General features: G+C 41.4%; 1 protein-coding gene across 1 annotated transcript in view; it reads right to left on the bottom strand.

The window, feature by feature from the left end:
- Positions 1-5,225: 5,225 nt before the first annotated feature.
- ITGA2 (integrin subunit alpha 2) overlaps positions 5,226-18,744 on the bottom strand; it is a 90,607-nt gene continuing 77,088 nt past the window's right edge. Inside the window, exons 27-30 of the mRNA XM_027772058.1 lie at positions 16,310-16,423; positions 12,558-12,647; positions 9,696-9,812; positions 5,226-8,395 (exon numbers count right to left, since the gene is read on the bottom strand). Of these exons, the coding sequence (XP_027627859.1) occupies positions 8,315-8,395; positions 9,696-9,812; positions 12,558-12,647; positions 16,310-16,423 (402 nt within the window). The 3' untranslated portion in view covers positions 5,226-8,314. The remainder of the gene's footprint in view (positions 8,396-9,695; positions 9,813-12,557; positions 12,648-16,309; positions 16,424-18,744) is intronic.

The raw sequence follows: 18,744 nt of genomic DNA on the forward strand, positions 1-18,744 counted from the left end.
CATTACGCCAACTGCTGGTCCCAAGATCTACTTTCTTAGCACATTTCAACTCTACATAAATAGTTCTTACAGTAATGAAATCTTCTTGGCATACAATTGGTATCATTAGAAAATTTTCACTGTATACATTAAGAACAAAAACTATATTTCAGACCCTTCCATTAAAGTTTTTTTTTTTGGTACAACAAATAAACTTATTTTGGGGCTAGCAGGTGGTATAATGGTTAAGGCACTGGACTCCCACATGGTTGACCATGGTTCAAATCCTGGATCTGGTGGCTTGAAACTCAAGCCAGGTATGTGTGTGTACATGTGTGCCCCAAATCCCAGGAGGAGAGTGGAAAAGGAATTGTGGCATGGTCATCCTTCTTGAGAGGTGATTTCTCCCTTTCCTTTTGTCTCTCTACAGTGAGCACATGTGCTCTATATATTAAAAAACAAAACAAAACAAAAACAAAAACTTTAAAAAAACACCTATTTGTTATGCCTAGTGAAAACTTTTTTTTACCCAAGGAACTCAATTATTCACCAAGTGTTTGTTGAAGGCCTGTTCTGTGCCAGGCACACACCCAGTAATCCTTGTCTACCAACTTTCCATACCTTGGGAAGGTTCTCAACCCTTTCTCTGGCCAGGACTTACACAACAGCCCCATCAACTGTAAGAATCTCCTGGTTACCTAATGTCTGTATTTGGCCTATCCTGAGAAATTGGGCTATAAAGGTATTGGGAAGGAGACGAACCTGTCCACTTCCCTTCGTTAGGGTTGCCTGTCTGGTCTCAGCCTTAATCCCTCAATACAGTGCGTCTTCCTGCCTTTGACTGAACTTCCCCTGTCTCCCTTGGAGGACAGCAGCTGGGCATTGGACAGTCAGTGCATTATATCTGAAAGTACATCATCAGAGAATGAATGGGCTGCTGTAGACATTCCTTGGACTTTGCACCCATGGTTCTAATGTGAAGTTCGTTTACTATGTATTTTGTTGAGGTGATATATGTGGGTTTCAGGTTTTTCTATTCAAAATTTCTTTAGAAGGTCTTTATTGAGGCTGATTATGTTTGTAAAGAATATAAGGTGTTCTTTAAGCATTTTTTTTTCCAAATCACTCCTTCATTATGTAGGCTTTACTCTAAGTTTGTGACTGAGACAGACTATTATGTTTTTAAAGTCTGCAATACAGAAGTGAGAGATTTAGTGTGGGGCATGCTAGAACTGGGCTGGAACATCTTTGAAAGGTTTTAGTGAATTGCACTGGACTTAAATAGGGCCTTAATTGATCCTTGCTTTCTTAGCAGTGGCAGAATTAATTGGTGTTTGAGATGTTAAGGGGCTAGCCTTATTCTGACATGTAGCCTATCTATCTCTGTAATTTGGCTGCTCAAATATTAGGAAAAAAAAAAAGATCAGCCTGTAACCTTGCCCACAAGGTTAAAGGTCACTTTGGAATTGTGACTGTGGTCACTAGGTGAGTTCCCGTAAGAAGTAGGAAATTCATGCTAAGAAAATAATAGTAGTTGTTCACCAAGTGAAATATTTTGTGGATATTTTTTCCTTTGGTTATGGTGTTTAGAGTCATATTGGGTTGTCTGGAAAGTCATGACACATTTTTGCATAAAAAAAAGTGCCGTGGGTTTCCCAGATAACCTAATACGTTCGGTATTTTCTGAGAAAACGATTAAGAAGCTAGTAGTTTGAGTCTTGGGCTCAGATCCCTGAATGAATGTGTTAGAGAATTAGAACACAGATTCCTGGCCATATCTCGAACCAGCCACTTCCGCACTCCCCTGCTGACTCCCCAGGCCAACATTCCTAGTCTTTTCCCCCAGGCCTGCTGATAGTCCCCCTGCTGCTTTTTCCTCCCCTGCTTAAACCATCTCATGAGATACTATGAAGTTGATGCCAGCAAATCACATCCTAGGACCTCTGCATCCTCGCTATGGCCTCCCATCCCACATCACAGGGCCCCTGCCTGCCCCTCACCTCACTTTTGCCTAAGCTCGCTGCTTTGCTGTGGCTACTCTGTGGCAAGTTTATTCCTTCCTGCCTAAAGGGCCCTTCCCTGCCCCTTCTCAATTGCTCTTTCTCCAGCCTTTCCCTCAGTCTGCTTCCTCATTTTATGTTAGTCTGATTAAACATTACTCAAGAGCCTTCTCTGCCTATGCTATTTAAAATTGGAATTCTGCCCCCTTACTTTGTTTTGTATTTGGTTGTGGTACCTAATACTTGGCGTGCCACATGTAGTTATTGCCGTCACTAGACTACACACGCCAGGAGATCAGAGCCTTTGCTCTGTCACCACAATGCCTACTGGCCCATGAGCTTTGAGCATGTACTCAAATGCTTGAATACCACTGCTGTTGATGTTAAGTGTCGTGTTCCAACTCAAACACGACTCATGAGTAGTTGTAGTGCCTAAGGATCTGAAAAAGTACCTGCTAAATGAATCACTAGGTAGGTGAAACTTTTCTCCTCCACTCCGTTCCCTACTCGCTGTCCTATGGCATCTAATTACTGAGCATCTAGTACATTAAAGGTCTGAAGGTGGTATTACTTTGGGTGCAGTAAAGTGGGTCATCCAGCAGAGGGCAGGAGAGCCAGGGCGAGGGTGAAGAGCATCTTGAATCTTAGATTTTTCTTTGCATAGAACCAAGAAGCTCAGTTTAAGTAGCTGTTTTCTTTAAGGCTGAAGGGATCCTTGAATGAAAATTAGGCTCTGATTTTGTGTAAGATGATGTCCAATCTTTTTGGTATCTTAATTTAAAATACTAAGGCGTCATGATAGGATAAATAATGAGTTTTTAAATCTACAGTTTGTAGTTTTTAACAGGTGATGGAGAATAAATAAGAGGATTCACTTTTAAGTGAGTCGATAGGAAATTATTTCCCAAGTACATGTATACAACAGAATGGTAGCTTGAGTACTGGTCTTTAGCCACATCTCCTAGCCTGCTCTGTGAAAGCAAAAACAACTAATATGGGGACAGATGGTGGTGCGGCAGGGAGCCTCTGAGGCAATCCCATCTGAGAATGTGCAAGTCCAGAGAACCGCCCTGGTTACACTGGGGACATGTGTGTCCACGATCTGGGGCTGACTGAGGCTGGGCATGGATTGCACATCAAGACTCTATTGGGGGTTCTCTCTCTCAATAAATCAATGAAAAACGAGTGCTTTTTCCCTCCCAACATTGTACTGCGTTTTAATGTGGAGCACGTAACAAACGCACTGCTTGGTAATGGTTCTGCCGCCCTTAGGAGCTGATTCACCACAACTGAGGTGGGCCAAAGGCACCCGAGGGTGCACCTGATTCACAAATGGGAGACGCTCCTGCTTCAAGGTAGATGGTATTCACACCCACATCCCGCGTGTTCTTTGCATTAATCTCCATCTGAGAACAATGACGGAAATCTGTGAGCCTGATGTATATCTTTATCATTTCAGCATGTTCAATTCAATATATTTCATCTTTAGAGATATTTGACCTTTTTGCTTGCAACTGAAATTTTTTTAAAGTTATGCAGATAATGTTTTTGCATGCTGAAGCATTTTGGCTGGTCTTTTTTTCCCCTCTCTCTGTTCTAAGCACATATTTTACTTCAAGAGAGAAGCTCTGCTTTAGAGCATTGTTCCTCAAACTTGAACGCATCATCAGGAAAGTCATGCTGTATTTTTCTGTTTTGCTATGCAAAAATGTGTCATGGCTTTCCCGACTACCCAATAATATGAGTCGCCTGAGATCTGTGTTCTGTGACAGGCTCCAGGTGATGCTGGTGCCTGTCTAAGACTACCTTTTGGGGAACAGGGCTTTACAACAAGACCCTGAACATGGAGGGCAGCTATGGGCTCCTCCAGAACGTTTTTTTTTGGTCATTGCTAGAAAGTAATAAACTCCATATCTGTGGCTAATTGCATCCTCAGCCTTCTTTTTTTTTTTGGAGAGGTTTTTGCTATAGAACGTGTGCGCTCACCAGACAGAGAGAGACAGAGACTGACAGTGAGAAATCACCCCCCAGGGGGGATGGCCACACCACAATCCCTTCTCCTCCATTCTCCTCTCGGGATCTTGGGCACGCACGCACACGCGCCCAGTGATTTAAACTGAGTCTTGAATGTATTTTGAAGCAAACTGAGTGCATAAGGTGAATAGCATAAAATCTATAACTCGTAAAAATCAAAACCCAAAGAAAATAGCTTTGTTTTCAGAACTATTTTAATGATGTTCAGTAATGTGGTATGAAAAGAGTGGTTTACAAATGAAAACTGTTCTGTTGGATTCTCATACTCGATACAAGAAAAGCTATTAACTAGTTTATGTTGATTATTGCTCCAGTTTGATTTTTTTTCTTTCTCAGAAATGAATTGTTTAACCCTATGTACAAACATGCATACATTCACTTTCATAGTTTTGGTGAGGAGAAAAAGGGAAAAATACATTTAATCAAAAACAGCAAACATACTTATCATATTAACAAAGACTTAGGTATTATCTATGAAGGAAAATATTCAAGGCATTTCTTGCAAAAATATACAAGTCGAACACAGTTGTTCAATATATACACTTACATTTTGACTCAATCTGCCAAAGTCAGGTATGTATGAAACTACCTTTTTGTATTTACATAATGGCTACATTTTAAAGTTTAAAGTAGTACATATTTTCATTTCTTTCAGACTTTCCCACCGTCACCTCTAGATGTGGACATTCGTCTTTAAAATTATTAAAATGGATATGCCTGAATGTACTCTAAAGGCATAGTCTTGTGCCTACAATTGCTTCATGTGTGCAAATTGAAATGTTAAAAATGGATCAGGGGGACCAGCAGTTAGCGTAATGGCTATGTTGCTGAACTCCCATATAGTCAACCACAGTTCGAGTCCTGGACCCAGTGGTTTAAACTCATGCTGAACATGTGTGCTTGCGTGCCCAAGATTCCGAGAGGAGAATGGAGGAGAAGGGATTGGGCATGGCCATCCCCCGGGGGGTGGGGGTGGGGGATGATTTCTTGCTTTCTATCTCTCTGTCTCTCTTTGTCTTTCTGGCAAATGCATGCACCCTATAGCAAAAACCTCTAGTTTTAAGAATCCTGCCTTCTGTTTAATTATGTCTTAATGTATGAGGTTTTTATATATTGAGTTATAGCTATTTATCAAGATGGATAAATACACTATAAAATACCTTTTATATTTTTAGTGTAATCACATTAGTGGTTAGAATAACTGGCTTTAGCTTTTTTTTTTTTTTTTACTCTTCACATTTAATAGATAACTTTCATTATTTTATAAGAATCACACTGCTAGCTAGAATTTCTGTCCAGCTAGTTCTCATTTTGCTACTAAAACAAGCGATGCACAATTTTAAACCTCAATGCAGTTTCTTCATCAAGCTATTTTATTATGTTACTATTCTACAAAGCTTGTTGGCAGTCATGCCTGAAGCAATTCAAGTTTTTATCACATCCTAGAGACTTTCCATGCATAAAGTGGGAATTTAAACAGGATACCTTCTAAGCCTTATACTCTATTAAGACTTTTAAAGCAAAAGAATGGCTGAACAGAAACATAATACCTTCTTTTAACCATGCTTTTTCCTTAATTTTTTAAATGAATACCTACCTTTGCTTAAAAGTGCTTAAGAAATACTCCTTCCAGGAATATTTGATATTGGACAATGTCCGGAGACATTGGTTGATTGTCACAACTGTAGGAGGAAGCTACTACCTGGTATCATGTAGCTAGAGGCCATGGAGGCTGCTAGGAATCCCGCAAGGCATGAGGCAGCGACTGTGCCCAAGACAAGAGGACGATGACACCAAGACTGAGAAACTGCCCCAGCACAAGGAAGGTGCAGAGACGACTGCTGGCTAGGTTAGTTTGTCGTCATCCATCTACTCCGTGGAAACAGCAATCAAGGCTGATTACCGAAGCCACGCCAGCCATCACCTACATGGGTGAGCTTAGTTTAGTTCTTATCTCAGAAAGGTGAAGTGGAGTCACATAGAAAAAATGCCATGCTATAATTGTTTGTACAGCACACAGTATGTATATATACAGTAGTTACATGGTTTATTAAGTATTCTTTACCAAACTAATGACTGGTTTTAACATGCTTTTCAGATAAAATTTTGATTGGAATGAAATAACGAATCCACACAACTGTTGAAAGGATTGGGCGCTGGCACCCCTAACTAGAGACTACCAGGCTGTTTTTGCTATAAACCCCTGACATTTTATGGCTAATTTTTTTTCTTGTTTGTTTTGCCTTTTCAAGTACAAAGTTAATCATTAAAGAGTCCGGATAGCTCTGGACTGCCAATCCCGAGCTAGGCCATTGGTATGCACATGCACCTGTTTTCCTCCAGCAGTTCTTCCAAGTCCAGTGCAGTTCTTCCAAGTCGAGTTCCTGGAGGATTGTCTACTTGTGCAGTATTATAGGAAATCCAGGTCCCAGGCTTCTGAACTAAGTGTTTCTTTGCTGAGCTCTGACCCAATCTTCCCACTTTATAATAACTCTGCAGAGCATGGAGATTGAGGACTTGTCCAGAGCTTTAGGTGTGTAGTGTTTGACATAAAATCGTCCCCCTTGTCCTTGCCTGGTCATTTTTCTCCAGGTCTCTCCTTAGAAATGTGTGAACTCCGAAATTTAAAAAAGGCAGCATAAAAGCAGAAATGGATGGTGTTCCTCACAGCGTGGCCCTCATTCATCACTATGGATTATTGGGTCTCATCCCAAACTGACCAAATAATCTCAGGAGTTGTGGCCAAAGAATCTGCCTTCGGAACAAGCCTGCTCAAGTAAAATGCACTCTTCTGGAAGTCCAAGTGCTCTGGAAACAAATACAGAGGTGCATCTGCTAATTCGGTTTCCAAAGCCTTGTCCATACTCCCTGCCAATTCCTAAGATGTTTCACTTCACCTGTTCACGCTGCCTGAAATTCCAGCATTTAGCAATTCACCCAGGTTTATTTTTCTTACTTGTTTAGCAATACACGAAAATAATTTCCCAAAGTTAAGGCGTTTATACAGTAATTCATGCAAGTGTGGGACTTAAGAGGATAACTTATTTTCCTCACACCTGATATAGAGCAGCCATCCTGAGGATGTGGGGGAGATGTGGGTAAGGGGTAAAGATGGGAGAGAGAACCCTGGCCTACTGGAAGGAAGGGCAAGCTGCAGAGGGCTTCTAAAACACGGAGCACCAGGAGGTGGGGGGTGGTTCAGGAAGGAGAAGGAAGGACAGCGTAACTCTTAGCTTTCTATGCCTCACTAGCTCTCTGCCATCCAAAATCAAGTATTTAGAAAGGCCATGCAAACTTAAAGAGGAAATGTCCTACTTTTCCTTCCTCCGGTACAGGCTAGGCCTCCACAGATTTTTCTTAAATGTTATCATACTATAATTTTATGCAATATTTTGTGCCTTGCCCCCACTCCCCCAAGCAAATGGAGAGTTCCTCAGTAGGAGGCAGAACTATAGGTTATTACAACATGTTTTGACCATTGTAGCAAGATGAGACTCTGAAGAGGCTGTCCTGGGCAAAAAGGAACACAAATTTGACCTAGTTTATAAATAAAATCATCACTTAAAAGTATCTTCTGTGGCGACTTTGGATGAGCAGCATAAATTGAGAAAAGACCCTTGTTGCTTTTTTCCTCTCTTGTTAATATTGCTGTATGTTCTGGTTATATATATCTATATATGGTAGTACCTGGCATTGTGTGTGCATAGTCCTCAAAAAGCTTGTGGAAAATGTGAATTATGAAAAAGAAGCTGCATAGAATTAAAAACTTTTCACCAAAATAAACTCATAATTTAATTCTATTTTTCATGAACTTATACACACACACACACACACATACATATATATATATATATATATATATCGGGTCTACTACATATATTATATTTATTATACCAAGTATTTCTACTCTTGTTGCTGTTGAAAAACAATCATTTCAAAGAAAGCATTTTTTCCCCAAAATCTGAAAAAATGTCACATTTTTCTTTAAAACTTGTCAAGCTTGGAAACACTTCATGTTTCGAACACAATGCACATTACAATGTAAACTCTGGACCAGCCAGTTTAAAGAGTATTCTCCCTCCCCCCCCACCCCCTGTATAAAAGAAATTTTAATTCTTTATACCCAAGCCCCCCCCAATTTCTTAATTCCAAACCGACCTGCAGTTTCTCTTAAGATAAAATATCAAGCTAGACCCAGTAGATACTAAAAAACCAGGATTTAAAAAGAAATCCATACAGGCGTACAGCAGACCCTGCTGGGCTGCTGCTGGCTGCCACTGCGGTGACATTCGCTGGGCCACTCAGCTGTTGAGTTCTGTGGTCTCATCAATTTCTTCTGAACTTTTGGTCATTTTCTCATATTTTCTTTTGAAGAAGCCAAGCTGTAAAAGGGGTGCCATAAGACATGTTAGCAGCCATGACTTAGCTTGCTTTTTTTAAAAGTTTATCTCTCTCTTCCATGAGCAAGAGAGATACAGAGAGAAAGTGCATCCCTAATGATCTTTTTCTTTTTTAGAGAGATTTTTGCTATAGGGTATGTGTGCTCCCCAGACAGACAGAAAGCCAGAAAGCAAGAAATCGCCCATCCCACCCAGAAGAGATGACCTTGCTACAGTCCTTTCTCTTCCATTCTCCTCTTGGGATTTTGGGCATACATGCACATGCACATGCACATGGCATGAGTTTCAAGCCTCCAGGTCTGGGACTTGAACTGTGGTTGGCACATGGGAGTCCAGCGATGTAACCATTATGCCATCTGCTGGTTTCTCCTTCATAGGGTCTTGACACTACAATCCACAACTAGCCCCAGGCAGTCCAGCTCATGGGCACATGCATGCCTGGTGTACTCACAAAGGTCTCTGGTCACTAACAGAACCCTCCCCCCAACAGGGGTCAGCTTGGAGAGCATCGGGCTTCACCAGTGCACCACTGTCCGGCCCCATGGCCTTTTCTGTAATACGCCTTTAATCCCCTTTGCTGCCCGCTTCTCTAACACACCCCTGGGAACTTCTGAGGCTCTGGAATGTGATGTGCAGGCTGCAGACCTAGTATCTATCACCCCTTTACTAAGAAATTTAATCCAGAGAGTTCAGTTGAGTTGTATGAAGTTAAACTTCTCAGAGTCTACTTATTCAAAGGATGATCTTCTGGGCCCTGGATGAATGTAAGCTTTTTTTTTTTTTTAAGGTGAACAATGTCTTCTGGGCTCTGGATGAATGGGGAAAATTTTTTAAGAAAATAAAATCCCTCCATTCGTTATTTGCAGGACATAAGTGCGAAATTATAAGCAAGCTTTCATTTCTTTTTCCTTCGTGATAGTGAAGGTACTATACAAAACCAAGGTTGCTGTTTTGTTTTGTTTTTGAGAGTTTTTTTTTTTGCTACAGGGCATGTATGCTTACTGGAGAGAGAAAGTGAGAACTCCCTCCTTCCACCCCTGCCCCTCTGCCCCAGGAGACGGCCATGCCACAGTCTCTCCACCCAGGACTTTGGGCATGCACATACATGGTCCTCGCATAAATTTCAGGCCACTGGGTCCAGGACTTGAACCTCAGTCAGCAATGTGGGAATTCAGTGCCATAATCACTATGCCACCTGCAGGCCCCAGGATTGCTATTTTGTAAGACAATTCAAGACAGGATTTCAGAAGCCCTGTATTTTAAAATACGAAATTGTTCTTACCTTCCATAAAATTGCAACCAGTGCTAACAGCAGAAGGATTCCAGCAATGATACTTCCAACTATAACTCCTGTTGGGACCTCTGCTTTCTCATGAGGTTTCATGATCATAAGGGGAATCTGTAAATGTATGTTCACAGCTGAATTACCTCATTTTTATTTTTCTAACAAAACTAGTGAGATAGTTCAGTCTGGTTCTTCTTTTTTTTTTTTTTTGTGGAGAGGTTTTCGCTATAGGGCGCGTGCGCTTGCCAGAAAGACAGAGAGAGACAGAGAGATAGAAAGCGAGAAATCATCCTCCAGGGGGGATGGCCACACCGCAATCCCTTCTCCTCCATTCTCCTCTTTGGATCTTGGGCACACACGCACATGCGCCCGGCGTGAGTTTAAGCCGCCGGGTCCAGGACTCGAACTGCAGTCGACTACGTGGGAGTCCAGCGACATAGCCATTACGCTAACTGCTGGTCCCTGGTTCGTTAACTCTACCAAGGAAGGTCCATAGCTCTAGAAAGGTGACACAACTTGCTCACAATGGCATTCCCCATGTAGAACATGTGTTAAAACCGTTTTGAGAAAAAGCCCCTCCTGCAGAATGCAGATAAGGAATACAAGGTTTCTAGTTTACCATTTAACTGCATCAGTGTTTTGTAGCTATGCCATGTCTGACAGGCTCTGGTACTCTATTTATGAAATAGGAACGTCTGTTTTGGGCATCCATTTCTATCATCAACTGAAACCATCATCAGTTGAAAACAACCAGCTTTGGCGGGGGTAGGGGGAGGCAAAGAACAAATGAATTAATCCAACTTCATCGCTATTAATCACCAACAGCGGCAACAACTTTGTACTGGGTCTCTAAATGATTGCTTTTACTTAAATCTCATTCAAGGTGGATATTAGTTGTTGAAAAAGTAAAAATAATATACCAGGGGGTCAGGTTGATCTTCTCAGTGGTAAAACCATCCTTGGGACTATTCGTGATTCTTCCTGGCACTCGGCAATCTCTGTGATGCTCTATTGGGATCACTCCCCTAAAAGTTTTAGCAGTAAAACTGCATATTCAATTTTTTAATTTAGGAAGGTTGTCTCAACCATTTCCTGCAGAATAAGTTCTTAAAGAGTTGTATTTTGGGGCAAAGAGAGGGACGAAATCTTATTAACACAACAATTGGCAGGCGAGCTGCTTTTTGTCCTGTAATTTATGGGCGAGGCTAAACTTGAAACTGGCTTTGGGAACTGTATTTCTTTCATTTGTATCTGCAAGATCTCAAATAAGGCTTTATAAATGTATGAATAAAGTGGCTATAAATTCATATCATCTACTACTTAAGGGCAGTGGCATGCCTACCAGTCTCTATTCTAGAGCTTCCTATGAGCCTACGAGCACAAAATACTGTGTGTCCGGTTTTCAAGTGGGTCTGGGATCCAAATAAGTGGCACGGCACTGACCTACCTGCATGTATTATGTAGCTTCAAACTCTTATTCCAAAAAATAACCAAATTATTGTTTGGTTCAAAAACCATTTTCACTGACACAATTAAGCAATCATTGGCTTCTGTTTATTATTGGTATTGCTCAGAGAAAACCAAGAAAACAAAAATCCAGTGGGTTCATTAATATTTTTAATATAAATTTTCAATTCATATATTTAATACTGTTCTCTAAAAACAATGAAGACTTCTGCAGGGTTTTGCATCATGTCTCAACAATTACATGTTTTTTAAGTGAGCTTTTAAGGAAATCTGTGGTCCTTTCCCGCTAGGCTAAGTTCACAGCACTTTGTGAAGTTTGCATTTCCTTTGGCTCCCTTTCTGCCTTTCCAGGCTGCAGCCTCTGAGGACAGGGTGTGGATTTTTCACTGAGGCTCCCAAACCAGAATCAGAAAAGTGCCCTCTATTTTGTGGAACCACTTTCCCTCGGACAAGAGCAGGGCAGCAGTTCTGTGGCTCTTCTCCCAGGCGCTGAGAGAGGTCCAGAGGTCATGGGGTCACTGGCTTTTTAACCAGGTCTCTAGGCTGGAACAGTGGATTGTGGCCAACTGCCAAGCTGGCCTTTGGAGCGGAGTCTCGCTCCCAACTCCTAACAAAAGCATTGAGAGGAAAATGCTCTGGGCTTTGCCAGCAGATTAGCTCGGCATGAAACCCCTGCTATATCTAAATATGGCATATCCTAACCAGAGTTTCAGTGTAAAGGAAAATTGTCTTGTGCCAACTCTTGGGACAGAGAGCCTTTGTTTTCTGTGAAAGTACATTTCTCTGCAAAACTTTTTTTTTTTTTTTTTTTTTTTGGGGAGCATTTGTAGTTTTGTAGAGTGCTAGACCTAATGAATGGGCATGTCACACAGTATCAGTGTTTAGCTATAAGAAGTCTATTAGAAAAAAAAAAAGAAACCCTCTAATACATGCTTTATTTATAAACCACACTTCAGTACTTATCTTTTAAAAAATACCCTCAAATATACTTTAGAAATTAAATGATCATGGTTTGGAATTTATGGTTTAATTTCTAGAGGTTTTTGTGTGAGCATGAAGAAAAAGGAAGAACTGGGGTTCTGGTTAGGCCTGAAGAAGGGGAAACCATGGTGCCTCAAGCAAGATAGAAGCCTTTTTGTTGGGCTTCTCACTGCATCATCACTTCTAGGAAGTGGTGCCAACATGAAGAACACAGAGGACAAGTAAATCACCAGAATTTGGGGGTAATAAACACCCTTGCCAAAATTTCAACATACTAAACATCAGAATTTTAGAGTTTCCGTGAGATGAAACTCTAAGATGTAGGTGGCAAGAGTGATGATCCTAAATTCTTAGAGATGGAATGCCTATCGGAGATTCTAATGCCCCTGAGGAGGGATGTGACTTGCTTACCGTTACTATGTTTTCTTCAATCACATATATTTGAGGGTTATAGGTGTCTATTTCTGCAGCTGCTGTCAGCTGTACCGTCTGGAAGTTTGACTGGAACAGAAGAATAAAGAATGTATTTAAATTAATTTAATTGCCTGAGAGTACGTGCACTTACTACAGAGAGACAGAGAGAGTAAGAGAGACAGAAAGAGAGAGTGCCCCTCAGTGGAGTGTGCTATAATTCCTCTCCATTTGTGCATCCTGCCAGGATTTGGGGACATGTATGTACATGTATCTGGCATGTTTTTAAGCCTCCAGGGCTGAAATTCAAACCACAGTCAGCTATATGGGACCCAGCTCCCAAAGCACAGAGCTTAACTACTGTGCAACAGAGCAGCCCAAGGGTGTATTTTATTCTAGCAGTAGTAAATGCAGAAAATACTGCATGTTTATTGTTCATGCACTTCCTTCTTTGTGGAAAGTGACAAAAGCAAATGCCAGTTCTGAAGACTCAAAAATCTCCGTGGGCTTAAACCAGAGCTGTATAACAGGACTGTCCAGAAGGACCGGGGAAACTTTTAAAATGTGAAGATGATTGGGCCTTCCAACTGCAAATTGAACTAAATCTCTGGGGTGGGGTCAAGACATCAGCAGGTTGGGAACCGGCAGTTAGCGTAATGACTATGTCGCTGGACTCCCACATAGTCGACCGCGGTTCGTGTCCCGGACCCAGTGGCTTAAAACTCACGCCGGGCGCGTGTGCGTGCGTGCCCAAGATCCCGAGAGGAGAATGGAGGAGAAGGGATTGCGGCATGACCATCCCCCCTGGGGGATGATTTCTCGCTTTCTGTCTCTATGTCTCTCTCTGTCTGTCTGGCAAGGGCACGCGCCCTACAGTGAAAATCTCTCAAAAAAAAAAAAAAAAAAGAAAAAAGACATCAGCAGGTTAAACTACCTTCCTCAATGATTCAAACTTGAAAATGAGGTTGAAAAACAGAGGTTTGAAAGCCAATGCTTTTCATTAGAAAGTATCATGTTTAAGAATGAAGTTGGCAAAATGAGAGAAAATTGCAAACTAAGCATTTTTATACACTTGCCCTAATTAAGTTCTATAACAGAATGGAAAGCCAACATTTCAAAGGGAAGAGAATTTTTCTTTTGGGTCCAAGTACGTAAAATATTGCATCAACGTACGCTTGAACTTGACCATGCATGTCAGCAGCAGACACCCTGAGCCTTTTGTCAAGTTACATCACAATAGGCATAAATTTCAGGCTTCATAGTGTTAGTGTTTCCATCAGAAACTAGTAAATTTTGACATAAATTTTATGCTGATGTTACTAGCAACCTCCTAATATGAAATAACTTTATGTGCATTCTTCAGTCTATTTACAGAAGAATCTACTTTCAATGGAAACGTGTTTTCTCTATAATGCAAATATTGGGCCTGATGCTTACTTTGAAATGGAATACAACGCTCTGATTTTAGAGCTGCATTCACATGCTCTGCCTATTAGGGCTCAGTTTTCTGGTTACCAGGGCACACAATTCAACATACTCCATGAAGTAATTTGCTGAACTATATCTAGGAGCCAGAACGAGAGAATGCATTTCCAAAAAGTGAGCAATTTATTTCCTTTCCACTGGCTCAGTCTCTGGTTGCTCTTAATTTTCTCAAGATGGAAGCTTGCATCAGAAGTTAACCCTGATCACTGGTTGAACATACTTCATCAGAGGGAACATTAAGAGTCATGATAATGGCTTAAGTTAAAGACAAAATAGCAGATAAGTGAGTGCTAGTCTCACAGTCCCTGTAGATTAAAGATGAAAGAATTTTTTTGTTTTTATGACACTGGCATATCTGTGCTCATAAATCAGGTCTTTCTCACAGGTGCACAATATCCTGCAGAGTAAGGTAGATATTCTTTGCATGTCTGGGAGAGTGAGGTAACACACCTGCCAGCACTCATCTGCCTTCCAAATGGCAGCCAATGCTGCTGTCCTAGTGAAGCCTGAGCAATCACTTTGTGGCAAGAGGACCTGAAATGGTAAGTGACTAGCACTACATCAGAAAAAAGGTGGCAGCGAAAGGCAGTACAGTAGTGTGCTCTAATACCAGAAATGAGATCCGTATTTCAGGCTGGATCTCCTAGGTGGTCTGAGTACATCCACTTCACTGTTGAAATAACCGAGCATAAGGTGGGGATAAACATATAACCTTTCAAGAAGGAGGAAGCCATGTAGAACTTAACATACAATAACTCTCAAGGGTGTTTTCTCAGTTTAACCACCATAACCATGTTGAAAAAGCATAAATAATTCAAATCCTTAGAAGTTGGCTGCCAGAAATGAAGCTGCTTCTGAAGGCTCTTGGAAAAAGACTTTTAAAAAAAAATCTTAAGGTTTAAATGATGTAGCTTTAAACAAACTCAAGAAAACCAAATGCTTTTTACAGAGCTGGCGTGATTGCATTTTGATGTGCAAAAGTCAGTTTTCTTTCCCAGTTGGCCAAATTTGCTCTGAAGACATTTTTCCTCAAATCCAAGAATCCAAGAACCAACTGGTAAAACTGAGCCCCACGCCGCAGCAGCTGAGAAGATTTGTGACTCACATCATGCTTTGCATCTTACAGGCTTTAGAACTGCCTTGAAGGCTTGAAAGCATATGCTACTAAGAAAACAAAAATAAAAACAAACAAACAAACAAAACCCAAAAAAACCCACCTCTTCATTATCCCAATTCTGTATTTTTGTTTGTTTGTTTTTAATCTTTCCTATTCCTTTTTCTATTATGGCTTTATTCCAAACAAGTATATTTCATTTCCAGGAACAAGTTCAGAGGGAGCTCAGTTCGCTAATCTCATGCTAAACTCAACAGCAGCAAAAGGCATTTATTGGATAGGTCATGAAAAGGTGAAAAATATAGGAATGGAAATCTGCCTTAAACCACTTTGGGAACTGACTTATCTATTTACAAAATCCACTGAGAGCCACAAAGACCCCCAGGAGATTTCAGGCTAATTTCCATTTGCCAGTATTGGTAAAGGGATGGCTCACCACTCCAGCAGTCAGATTTAAGGAGGTCTGTCTCTCCTTATAGTTTTCATGCCAGACTGAAATTCTGGCTACCAAAATCCCTACTGAAAGCAAATACCACTGCAGTGGACTCACAATCGCCATGTGGAAAAACTGACATGGTTTTGGCACTTCAAACTCTTCATAAGATTAAAATGGCTTAAAAATGTGTTTGCTCCCTGGGCTCTTTCATCAGACAGGGTAAAACAGGAGAGCAGAGTGGATACTTGGCTTTAACATAGGAAGGCAGATCCTTATTCATCTACTGGGGTTGAGATCAATCAGTTAGCTGAGTGCTCAAGGAACGAGACAGGGACAGGTGCATTTTGGGTTGGGTGTGGTAGAGAAGTCTGGGAAAAGGAAGCATAGACAGCATGAGGGAGACAAAGCAGATGGCCCATCATGACCAGAGGCAGCACAGGTGACCTTGAGACCATTCCCACAGATGTGGTAGGTTGGCTTGGTGGCTAAGAAAAAGACCCTTTCACAAGCACGGAGGTGATTCTGAGGCACAGTCAGATAAGGCAAGCTTAGAAAGTGATGGAAGCATAGTACCTTTCAGCGTAGAATTTGCTCCTAGGCATTAGGACACCACTAACATTAGCCAGAATACTAATTTTGTCAAAGGGTAAGAACTTGACAATCAAAGTGTATGTCTCCTTGCTATTGATAAATGAAATAAATAAAGCTGACACTTACTGATGCGAAAGTCCTGTTCCAGATTCTGGTAGACACATTAATGAAGTATTCTCCTTTCAGGTGAAGGTCTCTAAGCCAGCAGGTGACATTACTACAGGAAGTTGTTCTGCAATTCTTTCAGGTTGGCATCCACAGTAAAAGAAGAGAGAGGGTTAGCATGGGCTTAAAAAATAAATGCTAAAATTTTACATATAGAGATAAAACCCAGTGCCCGCAAGGATCTAGGCAATCTCATGAACTATGAGTAGGTATGACATTTCTTCAAGGGATTTTTGTACTATGTCTCCAAATGCGAATGATTCACACTCTTTGCCCCAGCCTTTGCCGGTCCCTCTAGATAGCTTCAGGAGATCATCAGAAACGTGTGGGACAGTGTGCACCAAGGCTATTGATTGCATACATTTTTCCAAGAGTAAAAAAATTCCAAAAAACAAACCCCCAAAACCTCCAAAGCTCACATTGATCAACAATGCATTAGTGAAGTATGTTACTAAACAAAGTGTAGTACAATTTAGTCATTACACCAAATGATAAAAATATATTTTTTAGATTGGAAAGGAATTGACAGAAAAAAAATCAGTGGTTGCCAGGAGTTAGAAGGGAGAAGGGAAGAACAGGTGTGGTATAAGGATTTTTAGCGTAGTAAAAATATTCTGTATGATACCATTATTGTGGGTACGTATCTTTATATGTCTGTCGAAACTTATAGCATGGGTCTCTACAGTGTCACCCTTACTCAGGGTTCTCACGATGTGAAATGTAGGTTCAGCGAGGGTAACAAATGTACCACTCAGGTGCAGGATTCTAGTTGTGCAGGAGGTCATGAGGATTTGTGAACAGAGAGGATGTGGAAATTTAATGTACATTGTGCTTAATTGTGCTGTGAAACTAAAACTGCTTTAAAAAATTAAGTCTGTTTAAAAACATCTAGGTGGGGCCAGCAGGTGCGTGTTTAAGGTGCTGGACTCGCACATGGTGGACTGCGCTTTGAGTCTTGGACCCAGTGGCTTGAAAATCATGCTGGGCACGTGTATGTGTGTGCCCAACATCCCAAGAGAAGAATGGAGAAGGGATTGTAGCATGGCCATCCTCCCTGGGAGAGATTTCTCACTTTCCCTCTCTGTCTCTCTCTGGCAAGTGCAAGTGCCCTATGGCAAAAGCCAAACCAAACAAACAAACAACAAAAATGTCTAGAATATATTGGCTTATATCAAAGGCTAAAGAAGTATGGCTTATTTATGTAACAGCATAATCCATATATCTGCATATGGACTAATGTGCTTTAAAAGAAACATACTTTTATTCTCCTATTTTCCCATTTCCCCATCTTTCACAAAATAAAATAATTGCAATCAAAGAAAACCAGGAGAATTTCAGTATTGTTTACAGAAGAGAGCTACAGTTAGTTTAGGGTGCATTTATTTATTGAGACAGGGGTTTTCTGTGTAGCTCAGGCTAACCTCAAACTCATAATCCTCCTGTCTCGGCCTCCCATGTAGCCAGACTATAGGTGCATACCACCAGGCCTGGCTGTACGGTTTATCACTTACTACTAAATGTTTACTTACTTGAGTACTTCTGTGCCAAGCACCATGGAAGATGCTAGACTAGTCTCTTTCCCCAAGAACTGGGCATGGCCCAGGAGGAGGCAATAAGAAAGGATTGAAAAACAGAGTAGGGAAGCATATTTGGAAGCTCAGCAAAAGACACGAGTGGTCGGGGAAAGGAGGATTAGGGGGCTTTCCCTCTAAAGTGCATGCCCAGCTCTCTCACAGATCTGTGATGTCTCTGAAACACAGGATGCAGAAACACAGGGCTATCACCCGAGACCTTTGAAGTTACAAACTCTGGAGCATTTTTTTGTTTTGTTTTGTTTATAAGCCAGAGGGGCACGTGGTTTGCCAGAAATAGAGGAAGAGGAAGAAAATACAAAGAGGGAGAGGGAGAAAGTACCCCCAGTGGGGCATGGTCACCCCACAATCCCTTTGCCATTGATCTCTCCTTTGGGGATTTTGAGCACACGTGCACGTGTTCCTGGTGTTCTTTTCAAGCTCGGGGGCCGAGATTTGAACTGTGTGGTTAGCCGCGTGGTATCTGGCTACCTTAACTACTAGGCCATGGGACTGGTCCTGGAACATGTATTTTATGAGTAATGGCACACGTAATAACTCCAATAATTAAATTTTTTTTTTTAGAGGTTTTCGCTATAGGGCGCATGGGCTCGCCAGACAGACAGAGAGACGTAGAGACAGAAAGCGAGAAATCACCCCCCAGGGGGAATGGTCATGCCGCAATCCCTTCTCCTCCATTCTCCTCTCGGGATCTTGGGCACGCGCACACTCACACGCCCGGCGTGAGTTTTAAGCCACCAGGTCTGGGACGCGAACCATGGTTGACTATGTGGGAATCCAGCAACATAGCCATTACGCTAACTG

This window comes from Tupaia chinensis, unplaced genomic scaffold (genome assembly GCF_000334495.1).
Source record: "Tupaia chinensis unplaced genomic scaffold, TupChi_1.0 Scaffold000251_1, whole genome shotgun sequence".
In the NCBI taxonomy this organism is placed as follows: domain Eukaryota; kingdom Metazoa; phylum Chordata; class Mammalia; order Scandentia; family Tupaiidae; genus Tupaia; species Tupaia belangeri.